This window comes from Rhinichthys klamathensis, unplaced genomic scaffold (assembly GCF_029890125.1).
Source record: "Rhinichthys klamathensis goyatoka isolate OS25496 unplaced genomic scaffold, OSU_Roscu_1.1 h1tg000007l_1, whole genome shotgun sequence".
Lineage (NCBI taxonomy): Eukaryota > Metazoa > Chordata > Actinopteri > Cypriniformes > Leuciscidae > Rhinichthys > Rhinichthys klamathensis.
The window spans coordinates 2,287,010-2,310,960 of NW_026606560.1; the positions used below are offsets into that span (position 1 = coordinate 2,287,010).

General features: G+C 37.7%; 1 protein-coding gene across 2 annotated transcripts in view; it reads right to left on the reverse strand.

Annotated features, from left to right (window-relative positions):
• The window catches only part of nos1apa (nitric oxide synthase 1 (neuronal) adaptor protein a), a 112,364-nt gene that overhangs the window by 6,924 nt on the left and 81,489 nt on the right, over positions 1-23,951 (reverse strand). Inside the window, exons 8-10 of one of the 2 annotated variants that reach the window (XM_056259780.1) lie at positions 19,979-20,140; positions 9,125-9,290; positions 6,175-6,324 (exon numbers count right to left, since the gene is read on the reverse strand). In XM_056259780.1, coding sequence (XP_056115755.1) covers positions 6,175-6,324; positions 9,125-9,290; positions 19,979-20,140 — 478 coding nt within the window. Of the gene's footprint in view, positions 1-5,377; positions 6,325-9,124; positions 9,291-19,978; positions 20,141-23,951 lie in introns of those variants that run through there. The other variant, XM_056259781.1, reaches the window with a different exon arrangement.

Here is a 23,951-nt window from a genome sequence, read left to right on the forward strand (position 1 = left end):
GCTGACTAGTCTCCTTGGTACTGTAGATATACTGTAGCGCATTTAAGGGTAGAAAGGAAATAAATTAATAAAACCTCAAAAGAGCAACAAAAACTACCAAAAATCGTAGATGGCATGGAAACCCGTCTGGTCAATAGCTATTTGTATGTTAAGTAGCGTATTGGAAGCCACACCAGCACTTTAAAAAAATGCATTGGAAAAAAAATGGATTTTTGAAAGATGATAAATCTCAAACTATATCAGAACAGTGTTAAAATTAAGGTGAGACCAAAACCGGCACTGAACACATAAAATATAGATGTGAGGATGTTTTTATGGCAATGTTCTGCCACTGGAGAAAAAATAAATAAATAACACTGAACATAATGGGAGACAATGCCCCCATTTTCGTTCGACTTCTCAGATCAATAATTAATCAAAGGCTCTGACACATCAATGTCAAGCAGGAACATGAATGCAAAGCAACTTTCTGCAAGTTTATCACCGATGAAATGAAGGGATTTGGAGCAAGTAGACTGATGCGAGACAATGACAGCTTATCCACTTGAGCGACGTTCATGTGTCTTTGAATAAATCATTGGAACCAGATTGGACTGAAGGCGCGTAACAGTGCATTCTGTAAAATATAGCCAATTAATTCAGTTTTTTTAAAAGGGCAGTTTTAATTTCATGGTGTGTCACCCTTCTAGGGCATAAAGGAGTTCAAATCAACTGAACTGTACTGGAGTTCACTTTATAACATGAAGGATTTTTTTCCAGTCGAGTGCAGTGACAATCAAAAGGGCAGTGCCCCGGACTTCACAATTCACATCTCCTTGAGTATCCCTGTAGGTCTTAATGTCTAATTGTGTAATCCTGAAAGGAATTAGAATGAGATTTTACAGTCACTGCAATAGATGGAGCTGAACACTTCAGACTAAAGTACTTTGCCAACTACAGAGCGAGCAGGTTGGCCCGGGCTTGAGCTTCTAATTCAGAAGCACCCGAGTTTCCAACAGCTTCTCTCAGAAGCGGCAGCTGTACTAAAATGAGATGTGATATTGTTATGCAATTTCAATTACGCCGCAGGGAGAAGGATCAATCCGACAGCCGCGCGTTTCCCCGAGCGTGCAAAGATGAGACAGCAATGCTCCAGAGCATCCGTTAAATTACACAGCGATTCAGAGGGTGTTCTCTGCACTTGCTGGTTTTGTGAGCACACGTTTTAGTGGTTTTTTCTATTTCTTGAAGCAGCTGTGCTTGCATATGGCATCTGAAGTGGTTCCATTTGTGTGCCAGCGATTCTTGGATTCGCTGAAGGGTTGAACCTCATCTTAACTAGGAAAGTCAATCAACTGTAACATTCACGATAGATATAGGCCGACGTGTAACAAAGTGTTCACTTAGAGATGGCTGTTAAAGTGATGCCAATCTGTGTAGCCGTCGTTAAAAGCTAAAGAACACCTTGATCCAGTGTTTCAACTTGATGCATTTCGCTGAACATTCACTGACAATGACTCTCACACTGAATGAACAGTTAGACAGTCACGCAGTGGCACTGCAAAGCTCTTAAAAATGACAGAACTCATTGTAAATGGCTTTGAAATGAGTCATATACTTTGAAAACCTGCAGTAAGCTACAGGAGGGACAAGTGATGGTTTATTATTCATGACACACAGACTGTGGAATAAATGTTTTTTTTTTCTCTCGAAAACTAGCAGTGGCTAGGATTCAAGGACAGATTTTAAATAATTAGCAATGATTCCTCAGGACTTAGTATCATTTAAAAGATTTTTTTAGTAGAGTATGCTCGTGTAAAAATGTTCATGTTTTGAGTGGTTTTCACAGAGTTTCTATAGAGTTCTAGAAATGCGCTTACACAAACTTTAAAGTCGTAGTGAGTGCGTTTACATGCACGCTCGTAACCCAATTATGCTTAAGTCGACAATGCATGTTATCTTGTAAACACGTTAACCTGTTTTCCTTTATCGGAGTAAAGCCATAAACGGCTTAAGCATAAACTGATCAACACAGCTAGGTTTTTTTGCACCTTACCCTGATTTCTCCCGGCAAGTAAACACATTAAGCTGCGTTCTGCCGCCTTATTGAAGTGCGCGTGTGTGATATGTGACAGGAAAGCACCCTTACTGCGGATTTAAGCACATCCAGACAGAGCGAGCCTTTCGAGGAAATATATATCACAAACTTTGACTCTTTCTTGACATACGAAATTATAAAAATGTGCTTTCATCTCATGTAGCCGAGTTCAGTGGAAATGCTGGATCTGTGACTGCATGGGAGTCTAATATGAGAGTATAATATACGAGTTCATAAATTTCCTGCTGACATGTTAGAATACTTTTTTATGTTTAGATGTACTACTGGGAAATAACCTGATTTATTAATAAAGTCTTGTAAATGCAGTTTACTTGCGTTGCAGGGCTATCGATTTACATGTAAACCGGGACAACGGGTTATTTCAAGAACCTGATTTTTGGGAATTATCAGCATATTGGTGTGCATGTAAACGCGCTCAATGAAACAGAAGTAGCAACAGATCTTTTCTTTCATATTGTGACAGACTATCAAAAAAAAAAGAAAAAAAGTAGGGTGGTAACAAACAATTGTTCTATATAAATAAAAAATATAATAAAGCAATAATGAGTTTTTTTTACAAAATGTAATGTATAAGCTTAAGTCTTACTGAAAAATCATACCAGTTCGGTTTTTGCAAAGTTGGACTAACAGACCTAGAAAATTAACAAGTATTGTAGATTAGTTTCATCCAGCATCCAGACATTAATCAGACGGCTTTATCGCTGTGTGGCCACTCCAAGTGACAGGCGACGAGCATTTGGGTAAGTTTTTTTGGGTTAGTTCACCCAAAAATGAAAATTCTGTGAGTAATTGCTCGCCCTCATGTTGTTCCAAACCTGTAAGACCTTCGTTCATCTTCTGAATGCAACGCAAATTAAGATATTTGATGAAATCCGAGAGCTTTCTGACACAGAAGAGATGGGATTTTTGAACAAAGTTATTTAGTTTTTTTTGCGCACAAAAAGTATAATCATCGCTTCATAACATTAAGGTTGAACCACTGTAGTTACACGGACTATTTTAACGATGTCTTTACTACCTTTCTGGGGTTTGAAAGTGGTAATGACATTGCAGTCTATTATTTAATCAAAAAATATCCTAATTTGTGTTCAGAAGATGAACGAAGGTCTTACGGGTTTGGAACGACTTGAGGGCGAGTAATTAATGACAGAATTTTCATTTTTGGGTGACCTAACCCTTTAATACTTGATTAAATATTTGATTATTTACATACAAATGAAAATTTAAGTTGGGATATGCAAAAAACGTGAATAATTGATATGAACTATAGACATGACTTCAATGTAATTCTATGGGATTTATTCACTTATTTTATCGTTCACCTTGCAAAAAAATCATATGATTGGCGAGAAAAGAAAAATCACACTTCTGATCAAAAAGCTGCATGATTTGAGTTATCAATCATGCCTGTAAGAAAAACTACATGTACGTGGGATGAATTATGCACTAATACTACTTATTTTGACTTGCTCAAATCCCCAACTTGCATATAACAGTAACCGTGATGCCTGTGCCTTAAGCAAACACCACTAATACAAATGTGCTGTGTCCTTGAAGGAGGATAAATCAGAAAAAAGAAAAACACCAGTCTTCTTGTGTTCAGACAACAACACGTTTCCCTGAGGAGGATTTAGACCACAGCTCACAGCTGGGTCTTGGCCTCTAGACCTGTTGCGAGACAACACGACTGGTCATGAATCCCTCAGAGATGCAGCCAAGAATCTGTAGGAAGATTTTGTTACAAGCCTAAGGGAGATTTAAAGATGGTAAATACATCATTTTTAGTTTTGTGTAAAGAAAAAAGATTGTGCATAAATGGAGTAAAATACAGACATTTAAGACCAACAATGCTTTCAATATCCTGTATGTGTGGGAAGACTTGCTTACCACCCTATTATTACCAAGCTAATCGTGTGCACTTGTCTGGCTCTAAAAGACACTGGGCACACACACACAGAGAGAGAGAGAGAGAGAGAGAGAGAGAGAGAGAGAGAGAGAGAGAGAGAGAGAGAGAGAGAGAGAGAGAGAGAGAGAGAGAGGGGGGGGGGGGGGGGGGGGGGGGGGGAAATATAAACAGAGAGGTTAAAGAGGCGAGTAGTTTATCAGAGAGGTACAGGTAAGACATTGAAATATCAATTTTTAGAAGCACAGAAGAAACTGAATGCAAGAAAGCAAAACATATGTGAAGCAGTCAGACACGACAAGCTCTTCTAAATACGAAAATAATGAATAAAGTATGTGGGTTGTGAAAATTCTGACACACTAATTGGGGTTCTTGTTGGTAAAGATCTGACCGGTTTAGACGCCTCGTTACCCTTAGGGTATAATTAGCGTAGCGTCCTCAGTCCACAGTCATTCAATTAAGAGTCTGTTCTGTCTTGCATGCTAAAACAGATGTAGCTGGGTAATTGTCTTCATTCTGAGCACTTCTGATGAAAGGTGGTCTAAGTGGCTGAGCATATCAGTGCATACATGCCTAATACTGCCCAGAAACAAACCTGCAACTGTACAACTGATGTTATAGATACAATATCACAGGCTAATGTATCAAATTTGTTCAAAAGTTCATTTCATATAGATGTACTGTGTCTCTTGTAGTTAAAAACATTGACTTATTTGTGAATATCCAGCAATTGCTTTGTGGACTCTAAAGGAGCGTTAACACGTACAGCGATTCACAACGACAAGGGTTTCCAGGGATGCAACAAAGTTTAGAACTTAATGCAAATGAGTATCAATGTGATGTGGCAGCTACCAATAGGAGTGAAAATGTTTGACAAGATCCGTCTTCTGTGAGCGATTTAACTTTTCTAGATTCGTCTTTTCTAGATTTGTCACTTGCCATATACTGTAAAAAATTATATGATCAATAAGTTATGACAACATATATGTTTTTACATTGCTTTAACTCATCACAATAAGGTAAGCAATTTTGAACTTCAATTTTAAAATTTAAGGTGGCAACTTTTTGTTTTACAGTGTATGAAGGGATATCAAATTTTAAGACTTTACAATAATGTTAAATTTGTTAATTTATGAATAAAACATTTATATATTACTTAAAATCATACAATGCGATTTTGAAGAGTACCTATGATAAAAATTACAGACTTCTACATGCTTTGTAAGTGGGAAAACCTGCAAAATCGGCAGTGTATCAAATACTTGTTCTCCCCACTGTATATATATGTATATATAAATAATTATTCATTGTTAATTGATTGAAGTGTTACTAACATGTCAAAAATGATCCATCTTATTCATATTATGCATTATGCACTGCTGCAATTGTACATAGAATGTCAACTTTTAGTAGCAAAAAAACAGATTCTTTGTCAAATTAGAGTGAATCTTATATTCCCAAACAATATATCTAACTTGTGATCAAAAGTTATGGTCAGTTGCAGAGCCCACCAACATCACTGAAGTGTTTGGAAGTAGGGGCGGCCATTATGACCAATACTGCCACTAGAATCGCTGATTGTGTGAAAGTCCCATTAGAGGAGATACAAGAATCTGACATCTAACGTGTGTCCCTAAACTTAAAAATGGAGACAACAGCATTTACTATGCTTTGGGACCGTTTCCTCTTCAATACATCACATAAAAGGTAACAAACAAAACAGCCACCAAATGGGTAAAAGTCACCCTTGGTCTCCCAGAATTATCAGCAGTACAAACAGCAGTAGGTGGTTTGACAATTTCGACATTGATTGAGACTTGAACCGTTTAAGCAGAGCATCAAGCAGTGTTTTTCTAAGCTGTGTGCACAAAATCACATTAAACAGCAATTTCGTCCTCCAAGCAGTCAGAGGGGGCATGTTTGTTCAGGACATTGAGCAGACGCAGGCTGCTCTCGTCCTGCGGTCCCCAGCTTTCATCACTATCATCTGTGTTTGACTCGTACTCGGAAGCAATTCCCGACTCGCGGAACTTTAGCAGCTCAAGGCTACCCAGAAGCTCGTCCCGTGATGAGGGCGAGACGCCTTGGGATGACGTGTCGGGGCTCTCATCCTGTTGGGGTGGTCCAGGGAGAAAGCGGAAACACTCAAACTTGATCAAGCACTGGTCCCTACCTATTGGACTGCACAGCGGCAGGGAGAGCGGCGTCCCGTCGTTGAAAGGAGGTAGGATGGCGTCCTCTGGTCTCGGGGTGGTGGGGTCGCATAGGACTGGGGGCACGTTAGCACGGAAGGTGATTTCAAGGAGACTGTCTTGAGAGCCCACTGTTGAGAGAGAGGGAGAGATTGAGGGCATTTTCACACTTGGGGTCCTATTTTAACGATCTGAAACGCAAGTATCAAACACGAAACGCAAGTAACTTTGTAGGCGGATCTTGGGCGCTGTTGCTATTATACTGGCGGGATAAATGACTACCTTACCTTTTTTAAAATCTAAAATGGGTTGGTCTGAAGTAGCTACATTACTCATAGGTGTGTTTGGGCAATAAACCAATCAGAGCGTCATCTCACGTTCCCTTTAAAAGCAGGCGCGCTTGTTCCATGGCGGATTGCTATTATAATGGCGGATTTGCCAGGCGCACGCCAGGAGCGGTTCACAGCCGAGGAGACCGACGTTCTCGTCAGGGCCGTAAAAGACAGAGAAGTGACATTGTTTTGGGATGGGTGAAACCCACCCAAATTAGCTTTGGTTAAACAGGCGTATAATAATTTGGGTAAATGTGTAAGCTAGATTTATGGATATTTTTTCACATCTTCATGGACACCACAATGATTTCCCTCGTGTGGTAATATTTTTCCTTGTAATTATGTATGGTTTGCAAAAATGGGAACTGCTGCCTAGCCTAGATGAGAGAAGCAAAGTGTATGCGCGTTGTGCACACGCTACATTATGGCCAAGCATGCATCTGAATAACGCGCCACTGACTTTAGACTAGGTTTTTCCTGGTCTGTGGCGGAATTGTTTTCTGAAACTGCAAAATAGCACCAGGGAACGTTTGCGTCGGAACACGCCGCCTCTTTTCGCTGAACCGCCCCCGGGAGCACAAGTTCATTCCCTAATTTACCGACGTGCGTCTGTGGAGGGAAAAGTCTGCTGTGCGTCGGGTGAAAAATAGAAATGATACATGCGTCGGTGTACAAAGTCAATTGCGCTGGGTGCAAGATAGGGCCCTTGGTTCGTTTCAAGGGCCTGAGAGCGCTTCACATGACTTTTAAACTAAAGCTCCAAAGCAACTTTAAAGCAAACTGAAAAGTAAAAAGAACAAAGATGGGAAAATACAATAAATACATAATAATTAAAATAAAGTAAAATACTACTGTGCAAAAGTTTGGGGCCAGTAAGTATTCAGCAAGTATACATTAAATTGATCAAAAGTGACAGAAAAACATTTATATTGTTACAAAAACATATATATTCTAAATAAATGCTGGTCTTTTGAACTTTCTACTCACCAAAAGAATTACGGTTTGCACCGTAAAAAATATATTTTAAGATGTTTTAAGATTTATTAAGATGTTATATGTTACTTGAGCAGCAAATCAGCATATTAGAATAATTTCAGAAGGATCATGTGACACTGAAGACTGGAGTAATGATGCTGAAAATTCAGCTTTACAATCACAGGAATTAATTACATTTTAAAATATATTAAGAGAGTTATTTTAATATTTTTTTTTATTAATATATTAATTAATATATTAATATATTACTGCTTTTAATGTGTTTTTTTTTTATCAAATAAATTCAGCTTTGGTGAGCTTAAGAAAATTATTTTTAAAAACATTACAACAAATCTTACCGACCCCAAACTTTTGACCTTTTCAAAATTGACTAGTCAGTGGTCTGCCTGAACTCTATAGTTCTTAAAGAATCCCTTTATGAATAGGCTGGTTTTAGAGTGTTTTCATCAGAGACACGTTCTTACACCCCGACAGAATGAGCTAAAACGTAGTCGACAGTAAGTTGCTGACTGACCAACTAGATAACTAATCAATATGGCATTCTTAGGGTTCAAATTTTTAATGAACTACTTCAGAGTTGCTAGTACCTTTTCAAACTACTTTTTCAAAGAATGTTCCCTAAATCTGGTGTTCAGTCTTTCCATTTTATCCTCTCTGTGGATGTCATCTGCCTTCCCTCATTTTAAAAAAAACGCTTCAATGTCAGTTCTGCTCCACTTTATTTCCCCATTTACTCCATCAGGTTAATAACGGTGCTCTTACCCCAGCAACGCATCCTCACTTGCCCTCTCTAAATATATCTGATGCGTTTCAGCAGCTCTCCTTCACTCTGTCTTTTCACTCAGACCCTCCCAACTGTTCCCCCCCTCTCTCAATCACATTTAATTTCACTTGGCTTTTTAACTTCTTTCCTATCATTGCATGCACATTCCCCACAGGGGTTAATTTCAGGGTTATTTTAAAGCAGTTCATTTGAGGACATTCTCACATAGACCAGCATAACCTTGAGATGTGCTGTCTTTAACATTAGCTTGCATGATAAAGAGCTCCCATCCTTGTCTGTCCCAAGCGTCACACTTAAGTCACCCTGTAAGAGACGGCTGTAAACGACAAATCTTCAAATCTCCTCTCACATCCTCTTTAATTATTACACCATACACTGCTCTGAAGTGAAGGTTAGAAGTGAACAGTCTATATTTTTGATACTTTTTTGCATGTTGGGATAATGTGAAGATAGACAGAAAAACAATACTGCTCTATTCTACGCATGGATGTATTGTACAGCCTGAGGCTGTGAGATTACAAATTATTTGTGAATTGTTGCATGATGACCTCTTTCTACTTAATAATCTAACCTAAAAAAAACTGACTATAAATATTTCCATACCAAAATGTGTTCAATTTTAATGCAATTGTTTTCTTTTAATCTATAACAAACTATCTAATAAAGATGTTTTAATGGATAACGGAGATCAACAAAATATGTTTTAATGAAACGGACTCCTGCTTATTCTTTCATTATTATGACACAATTAATATGTCACAAATCACAGGTTTTAGAAGTTACTCTCTAGCACTGCTGAACACAAGAAATCATACTCACTAGAGCCATTTCCAGCCATCTTGAGCTCCAGCTCCTGAACCTGTTTGACCAGGAGAGAAATATGCTGCAGTAGGTCCTTATTCTGCAACAGGAGCTGGTGAACTCGAGCCTGGGCCTCAATCCTTGCGGCAGCTTCTGCGGAGAGCTGATCCTTCAGTAGATGAACCTGAGGAACACATAAACGATAGTGTGCACACTTAAGTACATGGACAAGGAGAAACTAGAACGTAACAGCAAAGCAACAACACAGAGACACCCAGCAGTTTATTCCATGTACATCCTAGAGTCTTCCTTGCTAAGAACAAAAGACTCGTACGCCATTTACTTTTCAACTTCAGTAAAACTTCTACTTAAAAGCATTATTCAAATCTGAAGAGTTCAAGGAAACAAAATTAATTTTTATCATTGTTACTCTGAGCATTTCAAAGTCCTACTTGAAATTATTCATAAACTTGAGGGCGGACATCTCTAAAAGCTCTGTAAATGCATTCTTTCATGCACGTTGTTGTGCTTTTCTATTTAATCTATTTTGCATGTATTTATATTGAACATGAAAAATGTATGATAATCTTTGTGAAGTGTTACTATGAAGGTCATTTCATTTACTGTGTGGGTAGCTGCCATTCATGCAAATTAAAGAGCGCTTTCATTCAAAAAGCTTCTTTAACACCACATCATGAAAGACCTTTTAGCTGTTTTTATGTCCCTGACACTACTCTTAAAATACACCTGAAGAGCAACAGCAGAAGGACAAACGCCTCTTTTCACATCCACTTTAATGATGACATCATATACTGGATGTTAGAATCTAATACCAGCTTCATTCTCTGGAAGTTTTCACGCTTTGTCCTCTATACAATAATAAAAGTACTATGAGTATTTCAATATTTCAGTCCAGATTAAGGCTGTGAATACCATGTTTACTGGGAATAAAGTAATACATTTAAATTCATGAGATTAATTATCCAGTTAATCTATCCAGTTGTCATTTTTCTGTGACAAAAACAATGGTAAAGGTTTTTGCATAAATAAATAAAATATTATGGCTGTTTGTTTTACTAAATACCCCCAGTATTAATTTTTCACAGCTGTTTGGTCAAGTAATTATCATCTTATTTCAACCTAGATATGGGAATGGGACTATTACAGACAATTCCTTTAAGTACCAGACACATAAGGCAGTCACTGTCCCTCCATACATTTTGTAATGAAATACTGCTGGGTACGTACTGCTAATGACAAACGTTGCCAGCTGTATAGGTATTCAAAGTGATTATGATGCTCTTTAAGAGTCCTTCATAAGTCCTACGATTCTACCCAGCGCTAGAAGGGCGAATCCATTTCCGCTGTGTCTTGTCTTGAGCACCGTCTAAGTGTCTGTTTGATCCTAAAGTCACAGCGGCTGGCCTCCGAGGGGTCCGGGGTGATTTATGACCCAGCTTAAAAATGAAAATGAAAAGAGTGAGAACAGTAATATCTCTGACTGTATGATGGGAATGATCGACAATAATTGCTGTCGTTGACATTAGCGTATAGTGAGAGAAATATTAGCTACAGTGCTGTGGTAGGTTTATGAGGAGTAAATGCAGCAAGTCGAGCCTCTTTCAACATCAAACATGAATTTCAACAATTTAACCAGGAATGTTTCCTTTTTCAAACAGCCTGTGACATTACGGAAGCATAGAGTCCAGTCAGGTCCAAAGTCTAAGGTGAAGTCCAATTAGCCATGTGCTAATGACAAACGTTGCCAGCTGTATAGGTATTCAAAGTGATTATGATGCTCTTCAGAGTCCTTCATAAGTCCTACGATTCTACCCAGCGCTAGAAGGGCGAATCCATTTCCGCTGTGTCTTGTCTTGAGCACCGTCTAAGTGTCTGTTTGCTCCTACAGTCACAGCGGCCGGCCTCCGAGGGGTCCGGGGTGATTTATGACCCAGCTTAAACCGCGTGCCCGCTCGTGCTGACTGCCCTTAAGAACAATACATTCTCCAGACAAAGCCAATGAGCCGTCAAGATGAGGCCAACAGGGAGTAGCGCAAAAAATGTAGGGAAAAAAAATTACCATACTGTAAATGTGGACTGAAAGCTTAGTTCAGGTTGAGCCGTTTGCCATCAGTTCTTGAGTGTACATGCTTGTATGCATGTGTGTGTGTGTGTGTTTTGTCTGACAAAGAGTGATTGTCTTTGGGAAAAGAGCTGCCTAGTGCCTACCATGACAAAAGATGTTGTTTTCAAAAGGGTATAGGATGTAAATGTATACAAGCCTCATATTTCATACTGTCATAGTTTTATATCTCACTCTGAGTGGGGCACATTCTTTAGCCAAGGCAAGTCAGGGTAAATGTTGGAGCCCAAATGTTCTGATGATCATTATTTTCCTTTATGGCATAAAAAAAGCTGTATTTCTTCAGTATTTTATTATTGTCTTAAAGTAAACAACAAAAGCAGCAGTGAAGAATTGTTTAACGTCAATGCATTGGCATTGCAATCAGTTATTTTTCGTTTCGTTTTCAAGTCTACTAATTAAGCAATTAAAAGTTCAGTGTGCAATTACATCGGGAAAATGAAAAGAGTGAGAACAGTAATATCTCTGACTGTATGATGGGAATGATCGACAATAATTGCTGTCGTTGACATTAGCGTATAGTGAGAGAAATATTAGCTACAGTGCTGTGGTAGGTTTATGTGGAGTAAATGCAGCAAGTCGAGCCTCTTTCAACATCAAACATGAATTTCAACAATTTAACCAGGAATGTTTCCTTTTTCAAACAGCCTGTGACATTACGGAAGCATAGAGTCCAGTCAGGTCCAAAGTCTAAGGTGAAGTCCAATTAGCCATGTGCTGGCATCAACAGTTCATATCCTGATAACTCCTCAAGCCATTTATCATGTTACGGTATTATCACGGTAAAGTATTGCATTACGAAACAGGTTGAAACAAACTTAATTGTTCTTAAATTAGATGTTTTAGTTACCTTTTTAAACCCCAAATTGGCCTGTAAAAAAGTACCTTTGGTAAAAAAAAATTATATCAAATAAATTAACAGTTAAATGGAAACTACAGTTAAATCACACCAAACCAAACCAAACCCAACCCAACCCAACCCAACTCAACTCAACTCAACTCAACCACAACAAACTCAACTAAAAACTAAAACAAAACAACCAAAACCAAGTTTATTTCCAAGTTCATGGGTAAGGAGAGTTAACGGTTTGCATGCTATACTCACATACACCACTATTTTCTAAACATTTTTTCATGCTTTCTCAAGAGAAATTTAATAACACTAGAATGTCACCAAATGATTCACTTTCACAGACACAACCTAGAGAGTTCTAAAAAAAAAAGAGGTAATTTGTGTGATTCATGTTCTAACAATCCATTTAATCACAGTGGAGACTTTCATGACCATAGTAATTTCAAAACACAAAGGCAATCTTTTTTCTTCTTCCACTGCACTGCAGTCATTACAAGGTTTTATATGACTGTTTATTCCATTGTTGCTGCCCTCAAACTGCTCCAGGTAATTACATCAAATATTTCAGTGTTGATTTTTCCTCACACACCCCATTGAAAGCTGCAAGAGGGCAGTGCTGAAATACGAAGAGTATGCAGAGGTCATTTTCTCGCTGTTTTGTTGGACGTGGATGTGCGTAAACTACATAAACCCTTTGTATACATCTAAATTATTTTTCTACACAGAAAAAAACACTCCAGCAACCATAATAAGGCTTCCATTTGAGAGAAAATACATTTGACTCTGGATGCACAACTAGTACTCAATCACTGATTCAATCACTGATTTTGCCTGAATTGCAATCATAAAGAATCTGAAATGTGTGGACATGATATATAAAACTGATGTTCTGGAGATCTGACGTAGGCATCGTTTTCTGAAAGTGGCAGGAGCCAAATGTTTTTGACTCATTTTATCTGTACTGAACTGTCTAAAAGGAGAATATTCCACCAGAATATGATTAAAAGAAACACCAAACACAAAAACCTTCCTCCGCAAATAACCCGCTCCGCCACAACCACTAATCCTGACTTCAGAAAAGCAAATACCGTTTCATCCACAGATCATTTTCCCTAAGGATGAGGGCCAATGCAAAACAAATGAAGAAATAAATTAATAAGCGACGATTGACTCGCGTGTGTCGCTTTGATAGCGGGCTTCAAAGCGTCTCTTCTTCTTCAGTGACTGAAGACATCACAGTAGCCAGAGCAAAGCCAAAGCTGGTTTCTCTTTGAGCGTGTTGTGTTGCAAATCAGGGTCTGCTTTGCAGTGGCTGGCTTTGCTTATCAGAGGTCTGACAGAACGGGCTATCCTACACCTCAAAGCAACACAGAGCCATGCTCGTTCAACAAAGACGTGGGTCAAGAGAGCGTGGAACCAAATTCCACCCCCTGTGAGCCCGTTCTCAGACCTGTGAAGAGTGAAGTGTCTTCCATGCAAAAAAAATAAACAAAAACACTTTAAGAGAGAGCATACCCTCTGGCTGAGCAATATGCGTATGAAAAACAACCGCTTCTCTTCTTGCCAAACAGTTGGTGTAGAACTGTGGCTAAACAAGCAAACCGCAGGCTCTCAAAGGCTGAATAAATAAACCAGTCTAGTGCCGGAGAGAATGAAAACGCTTAATAAACACAAGACTGCAGGTTTTTTGTGCACTCCAAGCCATTCACAATCAGTTCTAATGTTGTGGTTCACATTAGAAGTAACAGCCATTTTTTTTAAAAGCGCTACTTAGACAAGAAATAGAAAAGGTTGGGTGAATGCACACATTTCACGCCACAATTAAGACTGCCGTTAAATAATTTAAAACTTCAAGAATATCTCAAATAAACAGTCTGATAAAGCAGCTCAGTTATCTAAAAAGGATCCAGTCGAGGTCAAAAATATAAAATTCATCAGTGTAGGAACATTTTAGCCTATTTTCCTGCTCATAAATTACTGGGGAGCTGGATTAGATTCCTGCAGAACAGCTGTTGTTTGTATTGTGTTTATCTGTTGAGGAAACAAAACATTTAGACTCACCTGACCCATAATAAAACAGAATTTGCATAATGCACAATGTAACTGCAGAACAATACATGTAATTATATTGGCAAATGAGATGAGTTAGTTGTGCTTTTTAACCTCTCAACAAACACTCCTAAAAATGAATCCATTAAATATATAAATAAATAGGGGTGTAACGATACCCTCATGTCACGATTCGATACACATCACGATACTGAACTCAACATGATACGATATTATTATGATACTCCAAAACATATGATAAAAGGTTAACAAAAAATGTTTTTTTGTTGATTAAGATACAAAATGTAATATTACATTGTGGGTGGAAATAAATAGGCTTGGAGTTGGTGCTGGTAACCCAATACACAGGACAGTGGTGTAAGAATAAAAATATTTAAAATAATTCTGTATTTTCAGCTTCAGAATCATAATGTGCTTGCACTGTCACTGACTAGATACATTTCAAATAATGTAGGCCACTTTTTACTGGTAACATAAGACATTTGGCATTATCAGAACCCACAAATATTCCCCCATTGCATTATTATACATTATATATAGTAGTTTAATGTAGTACTGACACTAAAACAATCCCCCTACACAGTTATTTTTATTTAGGGTGAACTAATACACAATATATTGTCACTATCCACGATACATATTGATGCATTTTTGTATTGCGATATATTGTGACATGATATAGTGTTACACACCTATACTGGTTTTTGCCAGGTGACATGATGGTAAGCCTTTGAAGATTAGATAGTTTTTTTTAAATTTATTTAGTGTACCGGAGATGTTGTCTAAGATATTCAATGTTCATTGGTGTGGTCTTTATCATCAATGATTAGTTTTGGGGAACTTGTGAAATGTTGTTTTGTTTGAGAGAGCAGGATTTTTTTTTCTCATCCCCACTTTCTTCAAGTTGGTAATTCATTTTTGCACCAGTAACCAAAGTTGTTAGGCATGTTGATGTTTTAGGTAACATGCAGTTTTAAGGTAGCATGCTAGGTTGTTGAATACGGTCAGCAATTTAGGCATGATTTTGTGACTTATGAGTTGGTCTCTTTTTGTAGGAGTACTACATTGTTAGCATGTTTCCTGTTGAGAGGGTTTTGTAAAACCTTTTTAGTGTTCGGGTAAGTGATTGACTTGCTAACTGGTGTAGATTAAATTACCATTTAGTAGCTTTGTGGAAATGGAGTTGTTCATAAGTTTAAATCCTTTTTTTCTGTGAACTATATTTGAAAGGATACTGTGGTGTTTTTGGGAACTCCTAAGCTAGCTACTGTTTTGAAGGTGTAGAGTTTAGCCATGGCTTCTAATGTGGAAGATTTTTTGAAAGAACCTTCTGAGGAAACACTTGAAAAGTGCACTAAAGAGCAGCTGTTGCTGGTTGCTGCTCATTATGATATAGAGACCACTATAGTGCTGATAAAAAACTTAGAGTCAGCCTTAAGTTTAAAGGGTATTTTAGAGGAGAAAAAAGTTTTTGGTGAAAAATTACAGGCGCCAGGTATTGTTGGCCGTGAAGTAAAGCTGAAAGAGATGGCGTTACGAGAAAAAGAGTTCGATTTAGAGTTTATCGAAATGGTGGAGACGGCAGACGGGATGGAGGTGTCCCAGGGAGAGAGCTCAGTGAAACCTGCAGCAGAAGATATGACCTCCAAAGACTACTGCAAACCATTTTCCCTTTCTGTCAAGTGATGACTGATCACAATCTTTTAGTCTTTTTACAGCGGAGTTGTACTACCAACCAGCTCTTGATGAGATGGAGTTTGTTTCTGCAGTCATATTCTCTACAAATTCATCACATTAGAGGAAAAGAGAATGTTTTAGCTGACGCACAGTCTCGTGTGTAACCTCATGCTATGTTCCTGCCTGTGACCTTTGGTCAATTTCTAATTGGGGATTCTTTCATAAATGTGGCCCTTTGTGAGTGGTAAATTCCCATTTATGAGTAGGTATCTTTTTTCTTTTTATATAAATTGATATGTTGTAGATTTATTTTGTTTGTTTTTTCCCTCCTAATTTTGGGATTGTGTTTATTTATTTTTTATTAAATAATCCAGATTATTTAATGTTTTGTGGGTGGAGGTGTTACAGCCCTGCCCCTGTTTTTCTTAACTTATCTTTTGTGAGAATTCTAGGACCAACTCCTCCTCGCTGGGCGGGATTACCCTAATGAAGACCAGCTGCACCTGTGGGAACCTATTTAAGGAGCTTCTGGATTTTGTCTAGTTCTCTCTCTCATTTTTGTTTTGTCTTTATTCGAAGAGTGGGTTCTTTAGTTTGTGTTCCCATATGATTTCCACAACTCTACAAACCTCATTTCCAAAAGTTTATTGATTTGATGTTGTATTGATATTTACTATTAACAGTGGTGGAATGTAACGAAGTACAAATATTTCGTTACTTTACTTAAGTACATTTTTCACGTATCAGTACTTTACTTAAGTAGAATCAATAGTGCATACTTTTTACTTTTACTTCGTTACATTTTGCAGCAATTATTATACTTTCTACTCCACTACATTTCTACAACGTTCTGTTACATTTTCGTTAAATTTTCTGATCAGTTTTCCCGTCAAAACGTCATCCTGACCGTCCGTTCATCGCACGTTTCTGTCTCACCAGTGAAGTTTGGTTGCCATCAGGCCCACCGACAGGGGGGGACAAACGGGTCTGTTGTCCCGGGCCCAGGGTAGGGAGGGGGGCCCAGAACTGGGCCCTCATTAAATTATGGAATAATTGTAAAAATAAAAAAAATAAAAAAAATGCATATTTGTTGAAAAAATATCTAATATTTGAGTTACATAAAAGCTTTTTATTCGCTTTCTTCCTAATTGTTCTTGAAATAGTGGTCAAGAAATAAATATGATTTCACACAAAAAGTGCCCAAAATGAACAGATTATGCATGTCTAGTGTGTTTTAACAAGAACTGCAGTAGGCTATGTCAGAAAAGAAAATGGTACCCATTTAAACGTGTTTTTATTATTCATTTTGGGTAAAAGTATATGGTGTTTTATAAAAATAAAAAAAATCGTGGGGGGGGGGGGGGGGCGCCCATCTAAGATTATCTTGTCCCGGGCCCAGGCAAGACTGTCAGCTGGCCTGGTTGCCATAGATATATCAACCCGGTATAGCACGCAGTGTGTTTATCGTGCAATTTATACGCGAAAATTAGTTTTTACATGCATAGGACACGCATTGGTTTAGTAGTGATGTGGGGTGCGTGTGTATTATACGTTTGGTTAGAATTAGTATGGCAAGCCAAGAGGTTCAGAATTACGCCATAAATGAATCGCGTTTACAGCCAAACGCCGTCATATACGTCGTTTTAACATAATATGTGTGTTTATATATATATATATATATATATACCGTATATAGTAAGGGTATATAGTAAGCTTGATGTGTATATTGCCTAATTGCAAGCTTGTTCAGAAATGGTGACAAAAACTTAAAATATAACTGCTTTTCCATCATATTGAACATCATTGATGTTCAATATACATCATTATATGAGTATTAGGTTGAATGAGTTAGAATTAACCGTTTTATTAATCATTAGAATATAGACATTAAGAGAATAAATTGTTATGCAAGTACTTTTACTTTTAATACTTAAAGTACATTTAAAATCAGGTACTTTTTACTTAAGTAGGGTTGTCATTGTGGTACTTCTACTTTTACTAAAGTAAATATGTCTCTGGTTATTTGTACTTTTACTTAAGTACTGAGATTCAGTACTTCCTCCACCACTGACTATTAATGCCTTATATTTTGACCCTAGACATTATTTGTTTAACTTTAAATAAACGTATATTTTCTCTATTGAGACCCATCTTGTGAAGTGTCCTCTTTACGTTATGATTTTGAGCCCGGTCGTAACAGCCCCTTAAAACAAAGGGTTCAGATCAGGGTAGGAAAAATGCCTTTTATTTATAAATTATGACAATTTTTGATGTAAAAATACTAACATTATAAGTGCACCCCAGGAAACATTATAAAACAAAAAAGTTCATGACCCCTTTAAAGCTGCAGTAGGGAGTTTTGAGAAAATGTTGACTTAGCCTGAAAATTTGAACAAGCACAACTTACAGGTCCTACCCCCTTGCTCTCTGCTGCGCTACAGCCCTCCCTCCACAGCTCGTCCTCCACAGTGGAGCCTGTCGTGAACGCGCAGGCTAGTAAACAGGGCCACCGATAACGGCGGATAAAAAGTTATATGGCACATTCACTAATAGGGACTAAACGTCAACAATATGCTTTACATTGACTATGGCCTGCCCATACTTAGACTACAAACTTGGTCCTCAAATCATTATGTATTTTGCAATAGCCTATATGTAACTTTATAACGTTGCACTCTTTCTATAAGTTATAAATAGCTAGTAAGATAACGTTAATATAACGGTAACTAACGTTACAGTATGTAAGTAATTATTCTACCGATATATAATGCTAGATAAGGTGTGCTAGTACATTATTTCAGCAACATGACAAGCCAGTGAATTAGCAGGTTTCAATTGTTGCTTAGCAGAGTGCGTGACATTTTATCTACATGTTATGCGGCTAGAGTTTTGACACCGAGTCAATGGGCTCTGTGTAATTCTTTCTTTTTCGCTTGTTTGTCGTCATCAGTCTTTTTCCTTTTACCTCTTTGTTTTATGAGCAGGTGTCACTGGAGAATTGGCAGTTTAGGTTGTTTCTCTGTCATAAGCACAGCTGCAGCACGCCGGCAATCTTGAGTTTGAACGACGGCTCGCGCTGTGCAAGAGAGGGGTGTGATCAGCGCGTACACGAGCGTGATTGACACTGCTAAGACATTCCTCCTGGCTCTGATTGGTTGTTTCTGACCGGGAGCGTGTATTTCTTGCAAATGGCAATAGGACCACTGGGAGGAGCCGGAAGAGCTTGATTTTTACACAGATTATCTGTCTCATATTCTACTGTCAGGACATAATGACAGTTTTAGCAAATACATTTTTTCAAAAGTTACCTACAGCAGCTTTAATATTAACTTATTTTCTGTCCAATTTTAGTGTTAGTATCAATTAAAGTGTGGTTATTTTATTTTATTTTACTGGCTTGTATTTTTTAAATTCAGTATCATTAAAATTATTGAATATTTTAAAAGTCTAAGATGAATAAAATTATACAGAAAAAAGCTGTTTTAAAACAATAAATAAATAGTTTTTAAAAAGCATTTTCGGTTTTGGCCCAGATTTTTCACTTCGGAAATTGCATCCCTATTTGTTACTAAAAGATTTTTTACTTTTTAAATAAATTCTTTGGAAATTTCTATTTATCAAATAATCCTGAAAAAAAGTATCATGGTTACAACCAATATATTAAGCTGCACAACTGTTTTCAATATTGATAATAATAAATGTTTCTTGGTCAGCATATTAGAATGATTTCTGAAGAATCATGTGACACTGAAGACTGTAGTAATGACTGCTGAACATTCAGCTTTGCCATGACAGGAGAAATAAATATATTATATATATATCATTATTTTATTTATTAATTAATTAGAATAACAAGTTATTCTAAATTGTAATAATATTTCACAATATTATATTTTAACTGTATTTTGATCAAATAAATGCAGACTATTTCCCCCCCAAAAAATTACAAATCATACAAGCAACAAACTTTTGAACATGTGTATTTACACAATAATGTGTAAACGTATCTGATACCATGTGAAAAACATACACAAGAATAACCACAATAGCTCACAGCTCACTAATACTGCAGCACACTAAATCCCACTACATCTACAAGTCTATAAATTGTCCATGTAAAGCATCTCACCTGGGCCACGGCCACCTGTGTCTGCTGCTGCTGCTGGGTGAGCTGTTGCTGGAGCAGCTGGAGCTGATGGTGCACAGACAGGGGAGTGCTGGCTGGGACCTGACTGCCTGAAGGAAGCAGCAACTTAGGGGAAGCCAGCAGGATGTTGGGCTCCTCAGAGGGCTGGAGAAAAAGAGAGAGAACACTTGTTTTGTCAAGATCGGTAATTAATCTACATGTTCACCATAAGGAAGCTTTGTCTGAGAATAAGGAACAGCATGAAATGTGCAGAAAAAGTAGAAAATGCATTAAAAACAGACAATAGATAATTGGCAAAGGCCTTTAACAAAGAGCAAAATAACAAAACAAGCTAGTTTCGAAGTCATTAGTGCACGGCGAACTCCATTTCAGCCCCTGCGCTTCATGCCAGTGTTAACTTAAAAAAACAACTGCATGTTTGCGATCAGGAAACAATGTTCTGCTCTGACCAACTCTGTGGTCAAAGATGCTTCTACTGAGGCTCAGATATTAATTACAGTAGCTCTTGCAGTCGGTGTAGCTGTGCAAACAAACAGAGCTCCGAGGGATGGGAGGCAGTCGACTGTGACAAATTGTTAGTTTTACCTTACACGCCCAACTTATTTACACCCCGACAGGGATGAAAATATGGTAATGCCAGCTGTCAGATATTGACCTCCCACATACAGAATGAGGGACTGAGTATGAAAGCCTCAGCAGCAGTGGCCAGATATAAGACTGATTTTGGCTGAGATTGATGTGCTGCGAAGAGCCCTTTGAAATATTCCGGCATTGCCTGGTGCTGAATCACTAAACGAGGGGCTAGACGCACCAAACCAGAGCTCAGTTGTTTGAAAAATCAAACTTGAGCATCTACTAGATGTATAACTGCTAGGGACAGCCTAAAGCATGCATTTCAAGCGTCATGTTTTTCTTCAAAGTTAAATATGTTCTCCTATCCCAGTTTGATTTGCAGGGACAATGACAAGAATGCAGTCCATAAGCTGATTCTGTAAGCTTCACAACACTGCTTTTGGAATAGTCCGACACAAACAATTGAAAGTTTTTGGTAGGACTATCTGTTTGTCCCAACAATGGTGGACGGTTCTAAACAATTCTTGATCAAATGGCATGACTCCTTTTCTTTACATTGTCAAAAAAAAAAAAAAAAACATCCAGTATAGGGATTTTTACTTAAGACTAATCTGATGTCAAACAAGATTGCGTGCAGTATATTGGAAAATACTGTATGTTCACCTCAGCTTCTCATATTTTTCATTTCTCACATGTTGTTCAGGTGGGCTGCATGAGGATTTCCTTCTGCGTGTCTACTGACGGCTGTTTATTTGGGCATTGCTGCAGAATGGCACGTTGTAAACAACACCTGCGCTCACAGACGCCTCAGAGTGAATCTACCTCAGCCGAAGAGACCGGTGACATCCACTAAATTCATAGCTTGAAAAATCTGCATAGTGCGTCTGGGGAAAATGTTCTGTGAATGATATTACTGCTCATCTTCTGATGTAAACTGAAAAATTGAAGATAAGCATGACTCTGCTGATAAAATATTTGCTACTTTTGTGCTGTGCAAGTTTAAAGTCATCATATCACAGAGCATAAATCATGGATGAAATCATTTGTCATGAACAGAGTGTCTGGACTGAGCACACTGCAAGAAAAACAACTGTGACCACAGGAAGTAGTATGGATTGGCTTAATGAATATTTTCTCAGCACATTTTTAATGAATGATTCATTGATGAACACATTTTACACTTAAAATCCTACTTCACAGCTCAACACATCAGCTTCACAGCTCGGTTTTATTTGCACATTGAATTGAGATCTGTCTTCTACATATATTTAACAATCTAAAGCTGTTAACATTGCAAAGGTGGCACAGAAACTGTGCTGTGTGTTGATTACCATGCACTGCCGACAGAAAACAAGACATAGGTCATTATGACAGCAACAAAGTTTATGACTGTTCTAATTTGACATTTCATTTATAAAGGGCTTAAGCTTTTGCTGCTTAGCAAGCACCAGTATTTCCTTCTGTATATGCAAATATAGTTTATCTATGAGGGTTACTGGAATATTTCCATCACACCACAGGGAATAATTACACTAACATCATCTGTTCTAAAATCTGTATTTGTGTGTGTAACAGAAAATATAATGCAGAACAGACTTTGGTAAAAGGTTGAAGAAAACACATCTGTTAAAAGGTATCAAGGGAAGTACTGTTCATTTGAGTGCTTTCAATTAACGGCTTCATCTGTGATTATGTGATGGAGGTGTAATCAGCTATTCAAAGTCTGTAGTGCTACTTTAGCGACTCAAGTGTCATCAGGATCCATGAAAACATGAGGTTTTGGTCTGGGTCAAATACAGACCTATAGTGGCAGAAAAAGGGCAATGAGGAGGAATATGGAAATGTCTGCCATGCTGCACAAACTCGACTCCCTAAAGGCCGTTTCACATGGGATTCTCTGCGAAGCAGCAAATCGCTGCACATGTTCCCTTGTTTTCGTGTTTGGTTTCCGTGTTGTAGTTAGGGGTGGACGTTGCCCAGAAGATTCCTTAAGATGACTTTAAAAGCAATACAATGACAACAATCGTGCTAATTTAGCTAATTTCTTACATCTTTAAAATTAGAAAAAAATGACATCACTGTTTGCTGAGGACAACAAAACATTTAGAAACTAAGAAGCAGAATCTAGCAATGAGTAAAAACAAAATACAGCAATTTAGGGCGTACACTGAATGAATGAATTTATTTTATTTCGAGCAATATAGTGACATAGGCAATAAGAAACATTTGTTTTTGACAACATAAATCAGTCAATTGCTCGAAACGGAGTGGGAAGTAGTAAGACTTATTTAGACCCACCCCGGACAAGACTGCTATTAGAGTACAGTTATCTCATATTTCATTGGATTAAAAAATGCCTGTGGAATAAGGCAATTGGTGGTGGACGGTTATTAAATAACCTTGAGTATATATCATAATAATAATAAAGGTGCTAAATCTTACATACAGATCTATACATTTTCTGCCTTGGATTTTCTACAACAGCTGTCTCCAGTTCAGCCTATTCAATCCTTCAGACCTCAAGATGGAGAATAACAATATCATAAGATATTTTGCTCTAATTTTCTCATTTATGCCCATATTAAGCCATTATTACTGTGGCTGCTGAGTGTTTTTCAACTGTTGTTAAGGAAAGTTTGCACAGACGGTTGATTGAGGGCTAGTATATTGAACTAAGTGTAAGAAACTCTTGACTCACACAGGTTTAGATTTACATGTCATACAAACTTTGTGTTGTATCGCCAGACTTTTGACAACTAGCATAATGTCATTTCCACTTTTTTTCCACCGCACACGAAAAATGTCCAACCTAGACATGTCAGTCCATCCACATCCACATATAATAAGTACAGATCTTTTTTTACAACTACACTACTCTACTGTTCAAAAGTTTGGGGTTAGCAATATTTTTTTAAATGTCTTCAGCGTCAAACGATCCTTCAGAAATCATTCTAATATTCTGATTTTGGTGCTCAAGAAGCATTTCTTATTATTATCAATGCAGAAAACAGTTGTGCTGCTAAATATTTAGCATTTATTTAACAAATCTTTTGTAGCTATGTAAAAAGTATTTACCGTCACTTTTAATCACTTTTAATTTGAGGAAGTGAGCCAATCAAATTGGAACAGTTGATTTTGAGCCAGTTCTTGCTATTTCTTTGTACAATATGCATCAGACGGCCAGTGAACATACTGTGAGCGGTCCATCTGAGGCTGAGATTATTAAGACACCTACTAGTCAAAAGACATCAGTGGAAAGTTTGCAGAAAACTGTCTAAAAGTGTACACCGACTTCACAAAGCAGATAAGCTGACTGTCATCCTGAGCAGCAAGTTCTTGGAAAAATGTTGATTCCAGCTAAACATCAAATAAACTTCTTATC